The sequence below is a fragment of the Centroberyx gerrardi genome, chromosome 16, assembly GCF_048128805.1.
Source record: "Centroberyx gerrardi isolate f3 chromosome 16, fCenGer3.hap1.cur.20231027, whole genome shotgun sequence".
Lineage (NCBI taxonomy): Eukaryota > Metazoa > Chordata > Actinopteri > Beryciformes > Berycidae > Centroberyx > Centroberyx gerrardi.
The window spans coordinates 13799539-13825211 of record NC_136012.1 but is presented as its reverse complement, the minus strand read 5'-3'; the positions used below and the strand labels follow the sequence as shown (position 1 = coordinate 13825211).

At 43.5% G+C, this 25673-nt stretch overlaps 1 protein-coding gene across 2 annotated transcripts in view; it reads right to left on the bottom strand.

Moving 5' to 3' along the window:
• LOC139929968 (glutamate receptor 3) overlaps positions 1 to 25673 on the bottom strand; it is a 72659-nt gene that overhangs the window by 7107 nt on the left and 39879 nt on the right. For both annotated transcript variants that reach the window (XM_071923056.2, XM_071923057.2), the window contains exons 4-12: positions 24570 to 24757; positions 16549 to 16602; positions 15361 to 15522; positions 14353 to 14520; positions 13816 to 13920; positions 11554 to 11661; positions 9473 to 9679; positions 6734 to 7107; positions 5934 to 6132 (exon numbers count right to left, since the gene is read on the bottom strand). In XM_071923056.2, the coding sequence (XP_071779157.1) occupies positions 5934 to 6132; positions 6734 to 7107; positions 9473 to 9679; positions 11554 to 11661; positions 13816 to 13920; positions 14353 to 14520; positions 15361 to 15522; positions 16549 to 16602; positions 24570 to 24757 (1565 nt within the window). The remainder of the gene's footprint in view (positions 1 to 5933; positions 6133 to 6733; positions 7108 to 9472; positions 9680 to 11553; positions 11662 to 13815; positions 13921 to 14352; positions 14521 to 15360; positions 15523 to 16548; positions 16603 to 24569; positions 24758 to 25673) is intronic.

Genomic DNA, 25673 nt, shown 5'->3' with positions numbered 1-25673 from the left:
AAACTAAGGGGCTGGATGGTTACCAAGAACCATCTGAATCAAAGGATCGACTGTCTTCAGCCAAAGGGTTTGCGTACGGAGTATGGACAAGCTGCTGATATAGCAACATCAATCAGAGTGTTTTCCTGTGGTGTTTGTTACCTCATAGGGTTACAAGTCATTCGGTTAGCAGGTCATACTGTCAAACTGGTGGGAAAACTAAGAAAGGGAACATGTATATTGTGTGTGACATCCCCCTATTGAAAAGCTCTACTATTGACAGTAGAACGCAAAGCACACTTGGATAAGCCATGCCACACATGGATATTGAGCTCTATGGCTTTGCATGTCCAAACACACTAATCAGCACACAGACTCATCAATGTCCTGAATTAGTAAAAACTCCCTTTACAGGAACATATCCACCTCCAATGCATCACTGTTGATAAACAAAAACATTAACCTTGACTTAACTCAAGCGCACTGCTGGCTTTATGTATTCCTATACAATTTGTTTAGAGGCGTCTGTCATAGTGCATCAGGCCAGGGGTTGAGGATGAGAGGAGACAGCAACATAATGCAAATTAAATAGTCAACATGATGAATGCTCCCTGCTTTGATGGAAAAACCTTGAAGTTGGGGCAATGACCATTGTATTTTAATGCAAATACAATAGATGGGGGAAACAGTCCCTTAGATGTGATGTTTTTGTTGACAATCTTATTAAATGTGTTCAATTTGCATGTGTCAAACATCTTTGAAAGGACACTAGTTTAGAGGACAATTTCCCCGAAGACCCAGGACTCATCTGCTATGCAGTGGAGAGGTGGGAGAGCTGCAGACGCCTCCTCAAATGAGCAGAAAAGAATGGATTTGGGCATTGATTACTGACGACAGAGTGTGCTGCCTCAGTGCTTTATGAAGTCAATTCATCAATATCAGAGCAGGGATGAAGTGAGACCGAAACCTAAATAGGCTGATTCCACTGCAACTAAAGTCACCGCTGAGATGCTTGAAACAGAGGGATTCAGAGAAAGAAAGAAAAAAAACAAGATGTGGCGAGAAAACACAGGAGGGAAAGAGAGATCCTTTGATTATATACTGCTGGCAAACAAATGTGCACACTCACACAAAGGCACACAGATACACACACACACACATAGTCAGCACACACACATGCCCTATACACACCATAACACATTGAAAGTCAACTCTGGTCCCTTCTAAAATGTAATCATTCACATTCCGGTCTACAGTGGTCATTTAAAATTCAATTAGGGAATAATGACTGGAAAAGTCAATCATCAGTAATGAAATGAAAATTTGTTGAGCAATTATATACTGCCATAAATACAGCTTTACACATGCGGCTCTTTTTCACACAGTATAATGCCCTGTTGGAACATATTGCAATCCAAATGGACTTTCAACCAATTAGAGGGAGTGGCCACATTTAAAAACTATTGTATTAAAGTGAAAAGAAACAGTATGCTATGTTGCATAACATGTACCAAGTTATTCAGGCAACCTGCGTAACCCCTGCTGCACTGTCTCTTTAAATTGCTCGAAACCCATCTGTAGAAAATGATAATGCTCTTCTACTCAGAATGAAACACCTAAACAGTCAACGGCAATCTCACTTAACCCTCCTACCTAGGCTAGACAGTTACATCATCTCTGTAGGTGTTCCTCTTGCAAATCTGTCAGTGAGCTTCTTGCTGTCCTGTAATAGTCATAAAGTCAACCCCGAGTCTGTTATTCCAGGCATGATGACCTCAGATGAGGTATAGAGGGATGAAGGCAGGAAAGCAGTTAATGCTGCCCTCAGCAAGGCAGGTTAGTAGGGAGCCAGAAGAATAGCGGTGGGCTTATTATACTTCTCTAAGAAATCTGGGAAACACACACATGCAGATATGCACTCACATGCACGCAGACACACTAACACGCGTGCAGATACAGACGCCCACAGAGGATACGAGCATTATCCTCTTACAGTAATACAGGCCACCCTGTTTTTCTCTGCAGTCTGAAGATGAAATGCTTATTGGCCAGAAAAAGTAAATTCTTTTGAGTACTGCATGATGCACTGAAGTGGACAGCAGGAAGGCTGACAGAGAGAGAGAGAGAGAGAAAGGGGAGAGGGGTGTGCATATATGTGTGTGTGCTTTCAAACATCACCGGTAAATATATTGTTTGGAGCTCTGCCATTGGAAGCAAATCCATTTCAAAGCTTTTGTTGTTCCAAAATTCACCACCGTGGTCATTAAAATGTCGGAGAAAGGACATGTGATTAAAGTGCAAAGTCAAAGAAATTGCCCTCTCCTTTCTAAATAGCTACTTAATCTGTATTGATTTTAAGTTATGCAGCATTTCCAGACCTCTGTCCACTGCCCTCCGAACTGCAGCCTGTTTTTTATTCCTCCTTTGGCATTGCAGGTTGCTTCCATTATGGTCTCTCCCACGTACTCTCTGCTGCTTGTGTATCTAAATGCCATCTTCAAACACCCACCAGTACATTTCCTCCTACTTTACTTTACCTCCATTCCATTTTGTTTCTGGACATCACCACTTTTCCCAATATCCCGTATGCCAAGACTACCTGTATCTCAAGTATGCAGAAATGAAAGTTGAGGCTCTGGGGGCGTACTTTGTCATTGAAGTGCTACATGGTATGCCCAGAATACCAATTGCATGTCTTTGAGGCTTGTTGCCGGACTCCAATAGCTCGCTCCGTGCCTGTCGTTGCCGCTCATCTAAAGTTCGACGAGGCCCACTGAGGACACTGCTTTCCCTTGGAGGTTACCCCTATCTCACACCAGTCTATCATCACTTTTGTCAGCTTCCTCTTTTATGCAAACAGGCTGTAATCTTTGTTGTAGGAGCCTCCCCCCGACTCAACACTGTACTGAAAACACAAAGTGACAAGAGCTCAGGGACTCGTGTTACAATGTGTAGCATATGATTGCAGAGCAGCCGAACTATAAGGACTCCTTTGTCTATAGATAAATCTCCTTGCAGGCGCTGCATCCTCTTCATGCAGCCCTGGTTCTACGCAGGTCTGCTCTGCATAGAAAAATGCTACTTATTAAACATTGTACTGTATCATGTAAAAGCTATAGTGTCTGCACCACAATAGCTGAGACGTGAAATTGATTTTCACGCTTAGTAAAATGCATTGGTGACTGCTCTCAAGCTGTTGTTTCCATCTCCGCCACACCTGCAGTTCAGTAAGATGCATGATGTCTGCTGCCGAGGCTTCAGATAATGTATAATCTTTTGAGAACAAAAAAAAAACCAACAACACAGTGTTCCCATTTCTCTGCGCAATTATCATTCCTTTATTGTTACGTGGTTTAATGAGGTGCATGAAGGGACAGCAGTGTGGTCGTCTTCGATGGTCTCGCCCCAGTCTTTACACGTAATTAAACAGCCACATCAGCCCACTTTATCATCTCAGCCATTATTACGATCCAGCTCCTACTTCAATGTACATTTCCAAATGTAACAGAGCCAAACCTTTTGATGGAGTTAAACCTCATCAAGAGGATAAACATGGCCTCACTGGTACAACTCATCATTTTCTAATCATCCAAAACACAAACATTCAACTGACTGCATGAAAAGATCCATGACAGGAATTAAAATGATGAAACAAACCGCACTGGTGCAGCAGCGCATGACAGCTGCTATGTTAAGGAAGAGCCGCACAAAGCATGAAGCTGTCTTCCACATTGTCTGAAGGTAAAGCAACAGACAGGCTGGAGACAGAAGAGAGAGGGTGCCCAAACAAGCGGGGTAGTCTGGGGAAGAGGAGCCAAGCGCGGGGAGATTTGTAGTGCCAAGTGCCTAGAGCCATTCAGCCTTCCACTGGGCACACCAGCGCCAGTCTCCCAGGCCAGCTGTCCTACTTGGTTGAGAGCAGTAGAACCAGGCTTTCTGGGGATCTACTGTAACACCTGAGACATAGATATTTTTTTTCCAATTGCCTCTGTTCGTGAACACTCTGCAGGGATGCGCCTAACAGTATACAATTATATTGCTCAAGTGATGTCATTAATATGATTTTAATTCAGATTTGTCTGTTAGAGCTTTATTTAAAATATGAATATGCCTGAATATGTTCTCTTAGTTTATTAAGAAGATTTTTTTTTTATGTTATTGCGTCTCATTCTCCGTCCTTTCTAACTAGAAGCAGAGCATGGAAAAACATTAAAACTTTGCAAATCTATGACATTATTGAGTTCTGCTCCACTTGCCAGGCACCTTTGTAAAATAAACCAGGTGAAATCATCAAATATTAAAGCCAGGAGTGTCAGGGATGATGACATATGCCTTGTTTGAAACATTGGACCTGATTTAAAATTTCCAGCTGGCTGATGCCGTATGGGTCTAATTAAGCCTGAATGTATTTCCTGAAAAACAGATCTGAAATAGAACTTGAACTCCCATTAATCAGTGTGTTTTTTTCCTTGTCAGCCCTCTGCAGTTTTAATTAAAAGTCCCTTGGAATAGCGGTTCACACATGTCATTTCCTATTTGAAGACTGTAACTAGGACACTCATTATATGGGATACAGGAAAACTGCGACTCCCCGATCACCCCTCAGATTGTTCTACCAGCAGACCTGCGGTGGCTCCATTGTCAGGCTGGAAACCCAATCTGTAATTGGCATCCCTCAGCTCCGTGACACATACAGGCATACACCTGTGTCGCATCGCTGATTAAAGGAGAAAGCGATGACGGCTTCGCAAGATGTTCTGTAGAGAGCGGAGTATTGTTGTGTCGTACACGTCATGTGCCATGCTTCCCAAGATGTATTATCTCCATCGTACGAAGCCTTTTACAGCACTGTCTCCTAAGAGTTTACAGACCTAAAACTTCAGGGCTTATAATCCAAAGGTCTTTTAAATACCATCTGACTCTATTTGTGAATACCAACTCTGTAGACAGTAACTTGTTCTTCTTTGCCTGAAAAAATGTGGGTTTGATTTTGCATTGTTTTGTTGTTCTGAACAATTCAACCCAGGGGTAATACAAATGAGTAGCACATTCTGCCAACAGGCTGCAGCTGTGAAACATATGAATTGTTTCTCTCCTGCTGATGAGTAATGAGGGAGAGTAAGATAAAAGACTGTCATATTGCCTTTCGTCATCACAGTCAGAGTGCTGTTTCATTAATTCTTTCTCAACTTCTTGCACTTGGACCCTCGATGTAACCGTGCCAAAAGCTGAGACATCTACAAACTTCACAGCAAAAGCTTGGCAACCCTAAAGACATGCAATGTTTTTAACTCCTGCATAGTGAGGATGTGGGTGGATTGGAGGGGCTAATAAACTTTGAGTTCAGCTTTTGGTTAATTTATGACTTAATTGCATGACTAGTCCCTCATGCCGACGGACATATTGCTTATTCCATCTCAAACGTCTTTCAGACTGCTCTCTTTGACCTACAGGGCTTCTCTTCATCAGGTCCAATTTGCCAGCCATGGCCAGCTAGCTAATTATATTTTATGAGCTGACCCTTCTGAGTTTAAGCCCGATGTGGGTGCTTTGATTAGGCTCCTGTTTTTATCACCTCTGAGTCTTCCACGTTGTTATCACACTTTCTGCTGACAGCCCCAGTGCCTCAAGGTTGCACACTGCAGTACTGGCGCATAAATTTCACGTTCATGTCATAAGAGTTCAAGAAGTACTTCACTGGCAACATGCCTCGTTTGGTGCAATCCTACACAGGTCAGAAATACTGTGCTAAAAGTAAAGGTAGAGAGTGGAAAGCTGCAAGGGGGAGTTTTCTAGGAACGTTACACAAGGTAGTGCTCATTGTATCATTCAAGCAAGATTGGGTGCAAATGTTTGGGCCTTTGCATTACCTATTTGCCAGTTGAACTGAGAGCAAAAGAGCCACAAGCTGATAAGTCAGGTACTTTTTGGTACAGTTTGTGGGTGATACTTACCCTAAAAAACTCCTTTGTGGAGCCTGAGTCCAGCGTGCCATATGCTATCTCTGTCTGCTTGGCCAGATCCTCAGCACTTTCTATAGGAGAGACCATCCTCTCCACTGTCAGGAAGGCAGCCAGGTTGGCTGTGTAGGAGGAGATGATGATGAGGGTGAAGAACCACCACACACCACCAACGATCCGTCCTGACAGAGACCTGAGAGAGGGACGTTAACAACAGAAAGAAAGATAACTTAGTTAGACAGCGACATGTGGAGCCTATCAACTGCTAAGATCTTCCAGTTGTGTTTAATGTACCTAATTGCATCGGTCATCAGAAATTCCTTGTAAACCCCTACATAAAAACCTGATACTGAGTCAGCACACCATAACGCAGCATATGGCCTGGAAGTAATAAACTTTGCATAGGATGCACTCTAATCCACCACACCCATCACCAGGGTCAAAGTTCATAACTGAGACTATTTCAGGTCACAGCCTGAAGAAAGTATTGATGAAACCATTTTGGTCATGACAATTTCAGTATACAAATTGTCAAACTCCGTTAAACATAACAGATGCAATAAATGTGAAATGAATTTAGCTTCAAATAAAGAACGCCTAAAGCAATGTGACAGGAAGGAGCAAATTAAGATGCTTGACTAACTCTCTGCAGCCTATTAAGGATGTTTGCATCTTATCGCCTTGTAAAGAGAAAGAGAGAGGAATAAAAATTACATGCTGTGTAAGAGAGACTAACATCAGTGATTCTATTCTATTCTATTCTATTCTATTCTATGCTATTGGAGCTGACCCACCTTGGGGAGATGTCACAGCCCTGCTGCATGAAGGCGCCCAGTGAGAACCAGAGGGAATTGAAGATGCCAAAGTCATTGGGAGGATCTGGGGGGGTCTGAGGATCTTTGGTCTCGTCCTGCTCCTCCAGGTTCCATTCGTAAGGACTGAACCGACTGACCAGGAACAGAACCACGCTCACCCCAATATAGGCAAACACTATACACATCCAGATCTCATAGGCCAGCGGGTCCAGGAAGGAGAATACGCCAGGCTTGGACTTTTGCGGCTTCTTTATCATAATGGAGATGCCCAAGCTCATAAAGGGCTTGGAAAAGTCTATCACCTCCTCTCGAACCAGAGTAATGGTGAGAGGCGCAACGGCTATATCTGCTCTCTGGAAACAGGGACATGCACAGCAAGCGTTAGTTTTGACCTGCATAAACACCCAGGCCATTCTACATATGTGAGTGACTGCCGCTGATTGTCAATTACCCTAGAAGCTAGGAGAGAAAGAGAATATAAAACAATGTCGTTATCACACATAGCTCTTTCATATATGGTTTTAAGAAATAAGCCACTGCCTACGGCGCTTAGTGAGTCTCTTTGTAGGCAGGCTGAAAAAAAACACAGAATAAAAAGCAGGAAAAGCAGGGTAGCAACATCTTGAACAATGCTGTGATCTGCGATGGTAGGAGTCGCATAAAAACAACTAATGCATCTGAGATTCATACAGTAAAACTAATCTATTTGTTCACTGGAATGTATCCACATTGGGTGGGAAGGAGGAGCAGCTCAAGAGGGACTGAAAGACATTCAGAGAAGAAGCTTGGAAATAATCCACCAAGGCAGATGGGTGTTTGAGTCACATTTGAGATTTTGCTCCAAATGGATCCATACTCATTCTAAATGTTGTTCTGTCGGGAGTGGCATGACCTAAGGAGGCACAGAAAAAAATAACTTTTCAAGTGTAAAGGAAATTGCTGGTTAAAAGCAATGACCTCTTATATCTAGTTATGAAACTGTTTCAATGACTTATGAAACGAATGATGAACTTGCATTAAAATAACTAATCAAAGGAAATGAAATGAGTAATTTGTCCCAACAACAAATAAAATGTCCCTATAACAAATCCTGCACGCTAAAATGGCAATAAAATGGCTGTGATTTAAACGGCAGAATGTGGAGTGGTTGCCATGAGGAAAACAGCAATCCAAGGCTGTGTAAACTCCTTCAATTGAACATTCTCCATCACATGCCATTCAGTCGACTGGATTTCCCGGATAGAGCTTATTCTGGCATTATCGTTATTTGTTTTTTATTTTCCAAGCTGTTTCTCTTTGCCTCCCTCCTTTGCTCTCCTGCTCCAGTCACGTTATGTTATCAAAACACATCCATGGAGGTGGTGCCGCTTTTTTAGAAATCACGACGGCTTTCTTTGTAAAAGCAGAACAAAATAATTAATCACTTTAGACAGTGTTACTGCAGCTAGCGTGCATGTGATTAATTCAATAGCTGCTCCTCTTCAAAGCGGTGACTCGTGAAGGACAATTCCTAGCACTGCGCTGTATTGCATTGTCTTCCATATCGAAATTGAGAAAATAACATTGGATTGAAGGAACACGAGCAGAAAACGTTTCTTACAAGGTCAAACTAGGTGCAACACAAATAGACCCAATAAACATGACTGTTTTCTTTACCCCGTCAACACAGGACTGTGAAGGGCTATAACCATTTAATCCTCATGCGGGCTTAGGCAGCACTCAATCAATGGTGAGGGAAACAAAGCAATAAAGAGCAGCCTCAGGCCTAACCTTTAAAAGACAACTAAAATCAAATTAATTTACTGGTCAAAAGGTCAAAATGTACACAACTATTAGTCCCGGCCCACCTGCCGTAAAACTACAGGCCTAGAAAGGCTTGACAGGGACTTGATGGGGGTATTTTTTTCTCCCTCCATCTGCGGGGAGTGGACTTTTCCCATTTGAAAGATAATTTGGTGGCGATAGCACATCAAACCAGGCAATCTCTCTGGCTGATAGTTGGGAAATTGAACAGATGAGGAAGCCTAACCCTCATGCATTTTGTATTTGGCCCCTGTTCAACTATTGTGGCCTTGGAGAATGGGGGATAATTTTGGAATGCTGGAGGTGTTGCGAGAGCCCGAGCACGCTGTCAGATGTAAAACACGGCGCGGCCCTGCTAATGTGAGAGGTTCAACCTTTATGGAGCGCAACACATATGGATCTTGTTGTTCCAAACCACAACCACCATTTAGCTGTTGATTTTAAAGCAGATTTTCTCAGCTGTGAATTTACAATGCGGCGTATCTGTCATACACATCAAACAATGAACATAATTACACAATCACTTCAAAGGCATATCATTTTTCATTCATCAAAGTGATTACAGTATGCTTGCCATATGGTCTCATTGTGTTCATGTACCTACCTCTGTTTTGACTGTGCTAGAGGCATAGCTTTCTAGCCTAAGCAAAAAATTGCAATGAACAGCACTGAGAAATGATTTCATTTTCTCCGTCTCAAGATGATCACCAACTCCCCAATGCTTGAGGGTGCATTTGATAAATTCACTCACAGCTGAACTACCTGAGACGGCGTTAGACTTTGAACTGGGCAAGAGCTGATGAGTTCAAAATGAGTTGGTGATGACCTTAAGACAGAAAAATGAGATCTCCTCTCATGTTGAAGTTCCTTGCAAACTGTCATGTAATCATTGAAAACGAGGCTCCCAGTACTCACCCCATAGACCAGTTCACCCACCATCCCGTTCCACGTCTTGGTCTCGGGGTCTCGGGCTCCGTACTTCCCATCCATTACTATAGACAGTTTGTACTTAATTCCAACATGTTTGGCAATCTCAGATGCTAAATCGACGCAGTAGCCTTCATATCTGTCATTCCCCTCCAGATGCATATAATTTTTCTTGTACATCACATAAGGAGCTTCCTGTTGATTCAAACACACGCCGGTTTATTCACTCCCGTGCTTCAGGTACACCCTAGCACACATTCAACTATATTTAAAATATGCATACATGCGCTCATATGTGCACGTGCTCTTGCCCCCCCACCCTCCCACACACACACACACACACACACACACACGCACACACAGATCAAAAATAATAATAATAAGCTGCTACAACCGCGCCCATGCAGTCATGCACGCACAGATGATGCACCACAAATGCACGAATATACACTGATAACAGCAGCATGATCAGGTGGTCACACTGCTTTCATCAAGCTGTGGCAGCCAGCAGACACCAAGCCTAACGCACCCAACCCCTTCTCAGCCCGCAGGGGTGACTCTGAGGCGTAATTCAGGAGGGTTAAGGGGAGGGACAAACTTTTTCATTTCTGCGGGAGAGAACAGAAGGCCTGAAAGATTTTTAATGGGGCTGGGAGTCATTGGTAGGCAGGGTGTGGGTTAGCTCAGAGTGGGGTGGGGATGGGAATGGGGATGGGGTTCATAAGTAAATGCCAGTGACAGGAGAGGGATCAGAGAGTGCCCATAGTATCTCGACGTAGTCAAGCACATTGCACCAATGCGCAGGGAAAGGCTGTTTCATTCCAAAAAATTAAAACAAAAAACAAAAAAAAATAAAATAAAAAACAAAATGAGCCATTATTTGCTATCCAGAAAACGCAAATACTCCATAAATAAAATAATTACATCAGGAGAGCGAGAGCGTGCTATTTTTCCTCTCCTTTTCAAAACAGTGGTGCAGCTCGTCTTTTTTCTTTCTAAGCACATCATCATTATCAAACAAAAGGACTGCTCAGGAGAGCAGGCATTGTCATTACAGCCACACACAATTAGGGTGCAAGTGGGAGAGCAATGGTTTGTTTGTTCTGTGCTGAACGTATCCCCTCACCTTGGCTCCACTGAGTGTTTCCCTTGAGTTAACACATGTTTACCTCCTGCCTGTATTTCTCATCTAGAGATGTTAAATGTTTCCTCCTGCTATTGAGTGAAGCTGGGTTAGCCTTTGGAATACAGATGAAATGTAACCGTGTAGGAATACCTAGGATCCTTATCACTTCTCAAACATTTTCCTTCACCTTTTCAAGTGTTTGTTTGCCATGGACAAGGTACTGTAAGGTACAAGTAATTATAATGTCATTATACTGTCATTCAATACATTTGTAAAGGTAAGTAATTCAAAAAGCTTGATAAGTTTAGTAAATATAGGAAAAATACATTTTCAAATATTTGGTTTGTTCATGGCACCTTGCTTAGTCTTAGAAAAATACTAGGAAAACAATCCTTCCCAATTCATTGACTAGAGGTTATACTTCAACACAGAACACTCCGAGGAGCAATACAAAATAGATTGGAGAGGCAATAACAAGGAAAAAGTACCACTCCTTCTTATCCCTCCTCCAGTACTGGTTATTTTGCTTTGCCCAGCTTGAGAAACCATTGCTGTATCATCCTCTAGTCATTCTTCGGCCAGTCTATCCCAAGTGTCATTGAACATTTACTTGATGAGGACAGACAGGTCTACTTACGTATGCGTTTATATGTTTTTGTAATTGATGGAGTCAACCATTATCATATATACCATTATTGTGATGTCACTGCTACGACAGGCCACTGAAGTATGGAAAATCAAAATGCTTTGGCACCCACACGGATACAGTTGAAACACTCCCATTGCGGATCGACTGTTTCAACATGTAGTGAGTGGATGGAAAGCAACACAAAAAAGATGTGGTTCTACCCGCCCAGGACAGAATGTATCAATCATTGGAATCAACACCATGACCTTGAGTGGCAGAATACGTGAAACATTTAAAACTGCATGGAAAGTGTACCATAATAGTAGTGACCACAATCGTTCGGTTTTCCACTGAGGAGGACTCGTTGGTAACCTGCAGGTCCATAATATTTACAAATCGCTCGTACTCGTTCCAGTACCCAATCTGCAAAGAGAAAACAGCGGTTATGAACATTCCTGGAGTGACAGCCCCGTCTCATCCACCCAGCACCCCACTCCACCCCACCCCACCGACCCCTCTGCCTGGCTCATGCATTATGCCCTCCGCCCTATGTAAGGGAGCGTATAGCAGGGACACATCTAAGTATTACTGGGAACTGCCATGATGCTGGGCTCATTAAAACAACACTGGATTTCCCAGAGGCCTGCTGCCTCTGCCCCAAAGTTGTACCAAAATAGCACCGGATGAGCAGAATACTAAAATGGGAGAACTGGCCCAGTAATGCGAGCATGGCGGAGTAAACAAAAAGTTGAAGTTTCTAAATTCAACATGCAGTTAGTGTCATCATCACAGATAGCATGCAGATATAGTCTTGCTTAATGTGATTCATAACAACATCTATAATGGTCCAGATAGCCGAAAGCGCTAGTAGAAGCATTATACACTGAGTTGCTCCTGTGCAGTGGCCGCGCATACGGCAGACTACATCAAACCCTCCCACCTTCAGCTGCCTAGGTTTTATGGTAAATAATTGATATTCAGGCCTGTGAACTGCATACACACTTAATAATTTATCATAATATGCCAGTGCCTCCACAGCTTCTCCTCCACAGTCCTGCCATTGCAGTTACTCTCTATTCTGCTATACAGATGCTTAAGTCAAACCAATGTCAAGTGTTTGTTTGCCCGTCTGAAATAATGGCTGGCCTGGCTCACGATGAAACGTGTTGCATATGTCGCTGCCAATATTGTAACTGTTGCTGGCTGGGATTTTCCCCTTCACATCTGGTCCGCATTTTTTTCTCAGATCTTTAAACGTTTGGGGACAGACAGGTATACGACAGTGTGGGATTCTCAAGCACCAAGTGGAGGCGCTGCTTCTCAAACTTTTGGAGTCACAGCTGCAAACTGGAGCCTGACTATAACGAGCGGTTGTAGTTACCGCGCTTGCCGGATTGAAGGGAGCTCCTATTTTTATTTATTTCCCAATGTATCAGTCTTGTCCGACGCTGATATTTGAGAAGCGGTGCTGTAGGCCTGGACTGCGGGGAGCTGTGTCACGGAGTGCCGCTCTAGAGGCAAAGTCCTGATCTCACCCTGAGCAGCTGGGACAGATATCAGCCCATACATCACTCCTGACAGTCACTGCTAAGAACCTTCATCCTCTAACTGTCACTAGGGTGAGTGGGGCTCCAGGTCCTGACAAACTGCTGCCCGGCCTGTCTCGTCTTCCCTCGCTCACTCTCTCTCACTCTCTCTCTCTCTCTCTCTCTCCTGACCTCTTTTCTCCCTCTCTCCATCCCTCTCCCCGTTCTCTCCGTTTGGCTGTGAGGGCTGTGTGATGCTAATTGAAGTGCGGGCTTTAGAGGCCTGGGAGGCAGGCAGCATAATCACACGTCATATCAAACTGAGCCCACACTTATCCAGCTAACGAGAGGAGTTGGAAAACGCAGAGCCGTCTCTTGGAACTCGGAGAGGTTATGAAATAAAACCAGAGGTCATCATATGGTACCAGTTATGATGTGAACGTACCACTGGGAATCACCTTTGTGAAGAGGAGCCAGGGGAATTCTTGGATTCCCTTTACGGTAATTGGCTATTTGAATGGTAATTACTGTCAGGAGAGGACTGAAAATCATATCTGCGCTATCCCGTGGAGAAGAAATAGTCTGATGTCATTCTTTTGATAGGAGAGTTTTAGCTATCAGATTGCAGGCTCTGTGTGTGACTTGTGGGGCTTGTAATGCTTGGCGAGGCTCATCATACTGAATGCTGCTACCTAATGGAAAGAGAGGCAATCGACATCGCTCTGCTCTGTCCCATCAGCCATGGCAGTCCCGCACCAAAATACCTCATGCAGAAGCCCTCACTACTTTCATCAACGGCGGTAAACAGCCGGCTTGTTTGAAAATACATTTACAGAATGTTGCTCTTCAGGGTAGATGATCACTAAATCTTTTCCGATTATGTCTTATGGCTTGAAATATCTTATAATGAACTACTGCCAAACTGCATGGCTTTGACATGTATAAGTAACGAGCTGAACCTTGGTGTCTGACAGTTGTTTGCTGTGTTTTGATAAAGAGCAGAGATTTTTGATCAGGCTGGGATTTGACAGCTGATGGATGGCTCTCTTACCTTCCTTGGCCCACCTGTTTTCATCTCATAAACGTCTATGGTGAAGTTGGTTCTTCGGCCGTAGTTGTCAAACTGGATGTTCCCAGTCATACCTTGCACTTGGACCTGCAACATGGGACAGTGAGACAGACACAGGGAAACGTGTAATAGCTTCAAAGCTATCACTTTGCATATATAGCTGGCATTAAGGGAGGGCAGGTGTTCATGTCCATGGAGCTACTGGAGAGCGCACAGTCTGTTAATCAAATGATGGACTGGATACGCTTTAATAAAAGATGTAGTTTTATGGTAATGAGGGTCTGGATTTGAGTGAGCTCTGTGCAAAGATATCTGGAGGCAGAGGGAGGAGAATAGCTCTGCTCTCTCTTCCCTTCTCTCTGTCACTTTCCATCTCTATCACATTCTCACTCGCTATCTCTGCTTCACTCCTTCTAGCCCTTTCTTTAGTTATCAGCTTGCCAGTCTCTCTCTTTCTCTCTGTCTCTGTCTCTCTCTCTCTCTGTCTCTCTCTCTCCACGTCTCTCTCTCTCCCCCTACCGTTTTGAGAGCTCTCTCGATGTCGATGCCTTGGCTCCAGGGTACAGCAGGATTGGCTAGACAGTCTCCAGCGCTGCCCCGACGCGATACATCCACACGTTGGCGCCGCAGGTACCTGAAGGCTTCTGCTATCACCAGGATGGCATCGTGGGTCAGAGCTGAAGTGTACTGTACAAAATCACAGCAGAGCAGGAACACATAATGAGACAGGAACACACAAGATGAAGAGGACTCGCTGCCGATGGGCACTATTGTTTTTGCAAGATTAGTGAAGCCATTTTCATACTGAAGTGTTCAGTGACTATGTTCTGTGCTCTATGATTGTGAAAAAATAATAATAGTAATAACACATCTGCTGCTCCACTCATTGTGAGTTGCTCTGGATAAGAGCACCAGCTACATGGCTAAAATATAAATGCAAATTTCAGTGTAGCTGCCATGTGTTTAATAATATCTCTGCAGTTATTGTTAGATACATTGTTCATGCAAGGCGTCATTTCTTATTTAAAGCTGAAACTGTGCTGATGTGGAACGGTTTGATCAGACAGTGGGAAAGCCGGGGCTTCTTTAATGGTCAAGACCTCTGTCAAAACTTTTACTGCAGAGTTGGAGAGAAAATAGAAAATTAATGCGAGGTTTTATCTCCCACACACTTCCCCTCAAACTTACCTTGACCTTTTCACCAGCGAGGGTTGAGCCACTTGTTTGTTAACCACCGCACCATGACAAAATCTAATTAAATGTCATTCAAAATCCATTTCTTTCTTGATCATTGTTTAATTAGATGTAAATTGAAGCTAAAATATAACCTTGCCTTGCACTGCCTATCAATATATCGATCGCTGGGAGAGGAGAGAAAGCAAAGAGGAGGAAACAAGGGGAGGGAGAAAGAGAGAATGACAAAGGCAGAGAGGGGATGAGAGGAGGAGATGAATGGGTAGAGAGCCCTTCAGAAGAAATGAGTGTCGTATTCTGCATGCGCCATGAAAGGCCTCGCGAGCAAAGTACCTTCAGAGGAGTGTTTCGGGCTTCTGGGAATTCTCTTTCATCTAGCCGCTCCCAGCGCTGCACAAACTGCTGCACAATCGGGTTCTCAGGGTTGATTATCTGAAACCCAGAAATGTTGGCTCCACCGGCGAAGACTTTGTCCAAGCTCACATTGGAAAATCCCTGAGATGAGACAGAAGGCAAAGAGTCGTGTGACTTTTTTGAAAGGTTGATCAAACTTGGGACTATGCACCATGAATGTTAGTATTCTGGCAGTGTGTAATATACATAAGTGTACACGTTAGAACGAACCCAACAAAACAATCATAAAACTGTAAGTGCTCTATTCTGTATAAGAATGCAACATGTGTTTTCTATTATGTTGAAGTAAATGTTTCTCTTCACACTTTATGCTGGAACTTCAAATTCATTTACAGATAAACAACATGTCAGTAGGTACTTTGGAGTTTGTGTCAGATCATGTAAAAGACAAAATATTTTATTTGAATGAGCTGGCCTACTTTCAATTGGAGAGATTTGCCACGAAAAAAAAGCAAACATTTTGTAATGTATTTTGACAACTCTGCAGCTCCAACTGTCATCAAATTTCACGCTGCACCCTAGAGCCATGACATAGGGGGCTTTCTTTTTATGGTCAAATTGCTGGTTTTCAAGTGCAGCATTGTGTTACAGAGCACAAGGACATGCATCTGCCTGCTGCATAATCACATCTTCTAAAGCCAGGGAAACAGCAGAGAGGGAACAGCAGGTGAGAGCCGGCTTGGCCTCCACCTTAAAACACTCATGCTAATATCAAGGCCAAATGAACACTTCTCCCTCCCCAGACGGTGAGAAAAGATGACTGTCCTCCAAAGACGGCTGAAAAGGTTAAATGTCAAATTTTTTATCGCTGAAGACATTAATTTATACTTAGAAGCAATGCAGTCTGACTGCGAGAGTGGGATTGACAGGGAGATGGCAATAAACAAAACAACCCCTACAGAGAAGAGAACAAAGACATACATTTACAAACAAACAAAATATACGGCCATGTTTTTTTTCCCCCCATACAGAAGACTATAATCCGCTCATTGTGCATGCACGTTTTTGTTCATGGCTGAGAAGGATAGGTACATGGCTTAGTCCCGTCACATGCGGCAAAAAGCGGGTTCCACTCCCTCCCTGGGGAGCGGCTTGGTTATTACTCACAAGATTGGCCAGAATGTAGTGGTAGCCACGGCTGTTCTTCCCCAGGGTCACAACCTGTGGGAGAGAGCATCGATACAGTGAGAGCTTGGAGGCACGAGCGGCTGCAATAATCTCTGAAAATGTGCTAGCGTCCTGCGAGCATGGAGGGTGCTATTGAAGTCGAAAGAATGTGAAGTCGCCTATGGAATAACAATAGAGAAGGAACAATTAGAGGAAGTGTTAATTAAGGAGGAGCTGATAATGAGAGAGAGACAGAAACGTTTTGAACAACTTGGAACATCTTTGAATATTCCGCTCACTTTGAAGTAATCCGCGGTGCAGCGGCGTGCGTCCCCGCTAACCGTCGGACAGAAGGTAGAAATGGAAAAAAACTAATTCAAAGGAATGTACAGTAAGACGGTAACATGTAGATCTCCCTCTGCTTTGAAAATATCACACCTTCCGAGCATAACAGCATGTTTCAACCCACGCAGCCTGTCTGAAAATAGCAAGCGGTATTCTAAGCCATTCCATCACTGTGGTTCAACCATATGCTGTCTTTTATTCTGCTTTTTCTTTCCTTTCTTTTGTTCTGGCCCAGACATGAATCCAACAGTCAAACTCTAAATTATCCTGGCTGTCTGTGGATTAGAAAACTGGTCACACTTATCTGGACACGGTTTTCAACTCGGGCCTCGTGAGGTCTGTTATTTATGAGTTCCCAGTCCGCCGTGGACGGACGTCTGGGCGGTTGCCACGCAGAAATTGACAACCATGTCTCAGTTTTCATCTGTGTTCTACAAACACAGCAACACAAGTGTACAGCAAAATCAGCGTGTTTGCACATGTTCTGGCTCTGACTCCGTCACAATAGCAAACAGTCGGTTTATCAACTGTTTGTGTCTGCGTGTGCGCCGGAGGGCTTCATTGTGGTTGGAAGTTACATATTTGTTACTGCGGATCATTTACGACATTCCCGCTGAGTAGGAGAGAGCGATGCACAGCAAACTTTTATCTGCACGTCTCTCGCTGTAAAAACCTTTTGAAGGAAGATTTTGGTAAGCCACTAAGAATAAACTGTCCTGAAGACACAAAAAGAATCAACTGAGTAACCATTTCAGCTGCAGTTCTTTGATTCAGGTGTGGCTGAAGCTCAGCTGACCTCAACTCACTTTGAGGCCACGCTGAGCGATTGGTTCTTGGACCGAACAATTCAAACAATTGCCGGCGCTTGCACGCAGCCCCCTCACACATCAAATGAAGCCATTTCTCCCCTCTTTGTTGACATCTGAAAGGAACTATAGTGTTTTTCACAAAGGATGGCACACGAGGGAGCACAAACACACAAAGCCTTTCACTCACGCTATCAAGCTGCTTCGGAGGGTCAGCATTGTCTGACAGCCTCCCCATCATTAAGACTTTAAACTTCCAGCGCCGCGGGAAGTCAGACGGAGGGAACAAACCGAGCAAGCGAAATGGAAACAAAGGGAAAATGAGTTGATTATAAAGCAGAAATGGCAGGAGCTGTGTTTTTTTTTAGAATCCCTCCATCTGTGTCTAATGAGTAAGTGACAGAAGGCTCCATGAAAAGAAATCTTTACCAGACTTCTACTGCGGCAAGAGTCGATACAAGAGCTAGATCATAGCTACCGTGACTGTCTTTGTTCACGGGACGCTCTCTGACTTTTGACCCCGCTGCTTTGCCGCGGACAAACCCCACCGCTTCACACACACTCCTCCTCTGCCCGCTAACCTTGGATCTGGCCGTAAGCCTCCTCACACCTGCCCCGGAGCCGGGCAGAGACGGGCCTCGCCCCCCGCCTGCAGCCCGCAGCTCACAGCCAGCCTGGCAACACCAACACACAGCAACCTTGGGCTGGGGCACAGCGAGACCGTAATGACACAGAGACACACAGAACCTCGGGCCACAACACACCACTTCCCCTAGATCTCTTTAATTAGGCAGCGTGCAAGACCCAACTCCAATTGAGATGGGCAGATTTCACTGTTATGAGAGAGTGATGCACCTCCAACTACTCAGTCCAACTACTGCAGATAGCAATAACTACCTTTCATAGCGGTGATAAGATATTATTCTAATTTCCTTCTGGAATTCAATATTTGAGCAATAACATACCAGTATTTACTCAGAGCAGAGATAGGAAAACAAATTCACGCCTGCCATGATGGAAGCCACAGCAGTCATTCTCTATTCTGCAACAAAGTTTGGACTATTGGCACTTTAATTCAATTCAGTCACAATGTGTCATTCAGCGTGAGTTGAGAGCCGAGCTTCAAAGCTTAGTTGTGCACATGAACAGTCCAAAGTGCTGCTACAGACCCCTGACAATGCTAATGTGATCTTGCTAATCAGCTTTGCCTTGAAATGGATACAGGATATTTACACCGAAAGCAGAGTCTCGGATGATTTTGTATTAACTTTCATTTATTATTCAGACAGCCTCGGATTTTCATCACCCTCTATTTTTCCCTCCTATTCTCCTGCAATTCGTTTCTCTTGCTTTGTTCGTCTCTTTTTAAAACATAGACTGCATACATGTGCCCACACACACAAAACACATTAGCCAATAACACCGCTTCCCAGTGACACTGAAGAGAAGAAATGTGTCTAGGATGTCTTGCCCCTCAATAATCGGATTCCGCTTTTTTCATACATATACCCTCTTGCACATCGATCCTCTAGCGAGCTCCACCACCTTTTGTTCTGCTGCTGAAGGAGAGCTTCTATTCCCGGCTAGAGTTTTCTCTAAAGCCTGATGAGGATAGACAACCAGGATGACCTTGACTTCACCCTCGTCCAGACTCGGCGCGCACACAGTCCGCCAGACAGAGAGCCCCAAATTTAAAACTACAGCGGCACATTTTCAATAAACGCCCAGACCATTTTCCTCCAAGTTTGACCTTTCCACTGCAGAGTTTGCCACAGCGCAGGGAGAGGAAGACTGGAAATGATAGGTTCCCGAGAGTTTGTAAATATCATACCTTTCACTGAGGGATATAAAAGACAAGCATATAATGGTGCAATTATTTTTAGTCTCATCCTGCACTGTGGAAATGCAGAACCTTAAACACACAGTCCCTCGAACCATTTGTGTGAGTAATGTGATTACAAAGGTGTGTCTTTGGCCTTCGGCGTAACCACAAATATAATGGCTATCAATAATAGTCCTATTATCGAAGAGAGCGCTAATGAAATAAGCCACATCAGCTGCTACTACATCTAATTCGGTGGCTGCAGAGTAATCACAATGCTCCACTTCAGGCAGGATGGGACAGAAGGGTAAATTTGAGTCCCGTCTTTGATACAGAAGGGCTATCCTCTTCCTTACTCCCCATTTCTGCTTCGAGCCTCTTGGTAGAAGTACTCTTGGTGGAATACTATCTAATTAACAGGCAGCAGTGGCCGCGGCTAAGGCTCTTTTCTTGGCAGCCTAAATTTATGCCCCTGGAGATAGCACAAGTGCTGGCCTTCCCCCAAACGCAGAACATTTTAGAAACACCTGACTCATATTCGGATGATTATGTCTATCATTGCTCTGAAATATGAGAGCAATTTGCGACTCGATATCTTTGGAGGAAGGAATCACATTCTCAGGTTCATTGACCCCGCAGCAAGGAATCCTTCCCGTGTTTCGGTGCCAAAAATTGGCTTGTGAAACAGTGCGGGGCTCTTCTCTGTTTTCAGTAACACTGGAAACCATCAGGGTAATTTTGCTCCACTGAAAAATGAGATTTCTCTGTTGCCCGTGTCTTATAAAGTATTTATAACAAGACTAAGCTGTATTATTATAAGACGGTGCATCATTGATACAGTTATAGCTATATAGGGAAACCATCGCACACCGTTCCCAGCCTCTCATCCAGCAGCGGAGTCAGCAGGTCACACTCTCTTTAATGATAACACTTTAATCCCATTTAATTCTGTAATCGCAGTTAGTAAATGGCCCTTAACAGCCAGGGATTTGAAGGCACAATGTATCCAGGGTTTTACATCAAACAGCGAGGGTTCAGCTATATTTCCATCAGCCCCCCTCCTCAGCCTAGGGGACAATGAGCTGACGCTGGGATCAGGAGCACCTTTCATATCAGCGCCGACATTAGCTCGCTTTCCTTCCCCTCTCCTCCTCTATCTTTCAGGTGGAACGACTTGAGAGACACCGAGGCAGGAGGGGAAGCCGGGCAGCATTATTAGAAGATGGAATCAAAGTAATCAAGGGGCTTTGAATTGCTTGAGAGGGTTTTATGTGGCAGACTATGACCTTTGTTATTAGTGCTATAACTTTTGGAAATTGTGTTTCTTCTAACAGGGTGGCTGAGTAAATTTTCGTTATGATTTTTTTTTTTTTTTTTTAAATTTGTAATACCTCTAGTTGTATCTGTGATTGCCAATATGTTATATGAACATAAAAATGTCACCCCCTGTTTTATGGAACACTGATAGCTGTCTCTTTTTTCATTGTGTCATCCTCAACATGGACTGAGCAATTTCTTTCATTACTGACAATTTTCTATCTGCTCTTGGCAATCTATCTTCCCTTCTCTCCCTCTTCCACCACTTCTTATCGGCCATGGTCAGATATTTTTTCCTGACATAGGACACAACAAGATTTCAGATTCTCTAATACGTTGAACTGTGAATTCTCTATGAGCTCCTCTTTCGAGAGCTGAAAAGAGGGATATGGAGGATCTCCAACTCTCCATGGGAAGGCAATATGGCCACCCTCCATGCCTCTACAGGCAGCAGAATGTTGTTCTAACAAATCCCCAGATGCACCTCTCAATTTTTTTTTCTTTTTCAGTCATTCCTTTTTAGTTCTTTTTTTTTTCTCCTGCGTGAATACGCAGCTTTGCGGCTGGCAGAGCGCTCACTGCCTGCCTGTCTTTGAACAGCTTGTGTGCCCTGGGCCTGTCCCAGACGCCATTCATTTTTTGCCTGCCTCTCTTTACACTGGAGATGAGCAGGTTGTTGCCTCTGAGCAGACTCCAGCACAGAAATCCCAGGAGGGAAGAGGGCCAGGAAGGAGCATAAAGGCGAGTGCAGCACGCAGATATGCCACTATATGTGCAATCGCATAGATGGATCAGATTAGGCATACATATGGTCTTACACACACACACACACAATAGCACACAATAGCACACAATAGCACACACACACACACACATACATACACGCGCACACACACACACACACACACACACACACACAATTCTTCCTGAAAAATTAACATTATGATATGGTACACAAAGTAGTGACAATTCAAACACGATTGACTTACAGTCAATCCTACTTCTTCTTTTCACTACCCTTCTTTAATGCCACAAGCTTTTTTTCTTTTACATATAATACCATAAAAATAGATGGTTCAATGAAACAGATTCATTGGATATGATTCAGAGAGCAGAGCTGGCAGAGGCTCCTCTAGTTCTGTTCTAAAGGAAGGATTGCCATTGGGTTAATTTATCTGCAGTGCAGTGTATTGATGTAAAAGTCCTATGGGTGATAAATCCTGAGTGGTTGTTACAGCACAAAATGATAATGGCCCGGGTGTAGCATTCTCCTCAGCATCCCAAAACAAATTTGTTGGGAATCTCACTCTGCTCTCATACAGCCAAACACAACAGTGCCTGATGCAGCAGTATGCAAATAACGCTCTCTCTTACTGTATTCCTGGATCATGTAGCGTGATAAAGGAACCATATAAAAATGACATTCAACTGAGTGCACTTACGATTTAAGAAGAGGCACATCCAATATTTTTTATACATGTATCATCACAATAATTGATAAACATGTCACCCGTTTAAAGGAATTTGCTGTCCCAGACCAGAACACAGGATGGGATGGACTAATTTAACGAGGCAGTGACCTATTACCCCGACAAAGGCTCAGCAGGACCAAAGCGTAAGCAGTGACTAAATCAAACGTGGTGCTAATAAAAAGCAGTGTGTAGGATTTTCTTTGTGTGAGACAACGGTACAGAAATGTGGAAGCTGAATGAAACCCTCAGAACTTGCCTATTCAAGATAACTCTACGCTTCATGGACTTCATTGCCTGGTATAAAGAAATTCTTTCTGCAGTGGGATTACTCAGACTGAAATCATAAAACTAAGCCACTGAGCTGATTCCCATTTCCCCCAACAATCAGCTAGCTGGATCTGTCCTGCCTCATGATCCTCTCTCAATAGGCAGTGACCTTGACGGATTGAAGTGACACGTCGACATTGCGATACATAGATGCCGGCCTCTGGTCCAATAACTGCCTCAAGGTGCACGGATCAGACAAAACACTCCCTCCTATCCTCTGGAGATGCATGCCAATACTTGGTCAATAGATCTACAGCAGCAGGAAACACAAAGAAATTAGCATCTATCAACTGAAAGCTTTGTTTCTATAGCAGCAGGAGTACATATGGCTGCCAGTGGGTGCCGATTTTGTTCTGATGGCCCTCGTGGGAGACGGTCCGTCCCTGTTTCACCGTATAATGGTACGGCCTGATAGGGGGGTGGCTGCAGAGCGAAGTCCAGCAGATTCTCTGCATGCCTATGACTCATCAGTATTGGCAGAGTCGGCCAAATTGTTTCAATTAGCTTCAATAGAGAAGATCCCACGCTGAGGTCGACACTGAAACAAGGAGTAAAATTGTGCTCACTGCTGCTTTGAAGGTTAGCTATTGTGAAAGCTTTATTTTCCCCTTCAGAGCTAAAACAAAGTTTAGAGGCAGAAATGGATGATGGTGATAGCGGGAGGTGGAGGGATGGGAAAAGCTCCTCCAGAAGAAAAAAGAAATAATGTATTATTGAGAACAAAGACAGAAAGAGGAGAACATCAAACAGATTATTGCCCTGCATGCTTATTATTGTTTGCAGAAAAAAAGCAATTAAAGATGCAACCATTAATATGTCTCACATGTGATTTGTAATGGGTATTCTAAGCTTCTCTTAAAAGCTGATGCATATTCTTAACAGAAAAAGGAAATAGATTTGAGCATAGTCCCTGAATTGTAGAGGGAGGGAATTTGCAGCACAAGAATTAAATTAGACACAGCAAATTAATACTAAAAGCAATTCTGCTTTAAACTATGACTCTGGGATCAAATTAGATTCATAAAAAACAAGTGAAACTAACAGTCATTGAGGGGATATTGTGAGGCAGAGAGAAGCCAATATCTAAATGAATGTTAACGAGCAGAATCCAATTCAGGGTCTGATTGCCTTATAAACAGGCGGCGGCAGCAGCCAGCTGAAGGGTGTATGGTGGTGTGGGGCGCGGGAACAGAGGAGATGCATGGCATAATAGCCACTCATCTATTGATGGTAATTGTGTTTCCCCTACTACGAGGACTGGTGGACCTTTCATTCCCTCCTCAGGCAGTGGATGTGATGGAGGGGTTTGTGGTTGTTAGAACAGGATTAAAAAGGCTACATCATCAGTGGTCGCTCCAAATGGCTGCTCACGCCCAGACCTCTCAACCCCAGGCTCCCAGGCAGCTTCTGTGCTCAGCCTGGCTCATCTGTAAGCATGCCAGCCTCAAACTTAGCAACCAAACAATGCACAACTGAATGAAGAGCTCCTCAAGATTACTGCTGTGTCTCTCATTCAACTTAAGGTACTGTCAAAGCCTCGAGGTTGCAAAAAATACATATCCACCTTACTAAACTTATACTAGGAAGAACAAATGATTTAGTTCCAAAATGAAATATCCATCAGTTGAAAAAAAATGACATGTGCATGAAAGACATGAGTAGTAGTACACATTTTTTACAAGAGGGTAGGAGTCCTTGGTTGTCAAAAGGATAACACTTTTGCAGATTAGTTTCTCTATATTTCTAAGATACTGAATGATGAACTGAATGATGTTTTTCCAATGTGAATATATGGCATTTTGGAAATGAAATCTCCATTTGCTTTATACTGTGTGATCAAAGCAAGAAAAGTCTGAGCCAGCTGGTCAGTGGGAGTCTTTGGTGATATCTGGTCACTGGTATTAGCACAAACACAGTGGGTGTGAGGCTCACCTGTTCCAGTATGGTGTTGATCCTGTCCACCTCACAGTCAATCACATAGCGCTTCTCCTGCCTCCTGTCCATCTCCTCAATGATGCGCTTGAACTCTGCTGCATCTGTTGTGCTGCTAACAGACCGAGCGGTCACCTGCCAGTTGTTGGCTACTGCTGCCTCCATGATGGCCTGCAGTATAGAGAAACCTGGAGAGAGGCAGAGAGAGAGAGAGGGAGAGAGAGAGAGAGAGATAGAGAGAGATAGAGAGAGAGCATTAGACATAAAAGACATTGGCACACAGTAATATAACAATTATGCAAGAACTGAGTGGCCAATAATTTATTCTAGATAGGTTTTGCTTGAATTCAAAGGTTAAAGGCCATCTCATTACAATCTAAAATAGCATTCCAAAGTATAAAGGCCCGCTAATATATTGTCTGGAGTCTAGACTTTGTGTGTGGGTTTGCATGTGTGTGTGCGTGAGTGTGTGTGCGCATTTACACTTGCAAATTCAGGAGGCAATATCATAATGAAGTGAAGGGACAGGAATCATATCTCCATATTATTAAAAGAGCAGTGGGTGATGTTATTGCGCTTGGCATCAATTAAATTATGGCATTTAGCTCAGCCACATGTTAACTTTGACAGCGAGTGTGGTGAAACACGTTCCAGGTCCCATTTCTCCTTGGAGGGTTGTGCCAACTCAGTTAAAGATAAAGACAATGAAAGATTCATCCAGGCCAGTGGTAGAGAGAGATCATTATGCTAGCAGAAGAATGGAGAAAGAGCCCTTCTAATGATTAATTCACACGTGAAATATTTTTCATTTAACAGAGCTCTCAGAAACACTATGGTCAAATGACATACCACAGAATGAATAATGCAGTCCTATTTCTGGGGGATAGATTGCACATAGCACACGCTGAAATAAAAAGGCTTAACTCTTCTCTGTATGACGGGAGAGAGCCAACATGAGGGCTATTAATGAAAATCAAGCGTAGTGCTGGTATTTCATTAAGCCATGGACAATGTCATTGTTTTCAAAATCTATGCACAATAAGCGTCTTTTCCATATCTCTATTCAATTTTTACAATTTGTCATTTATATTGTTAGCCGATATA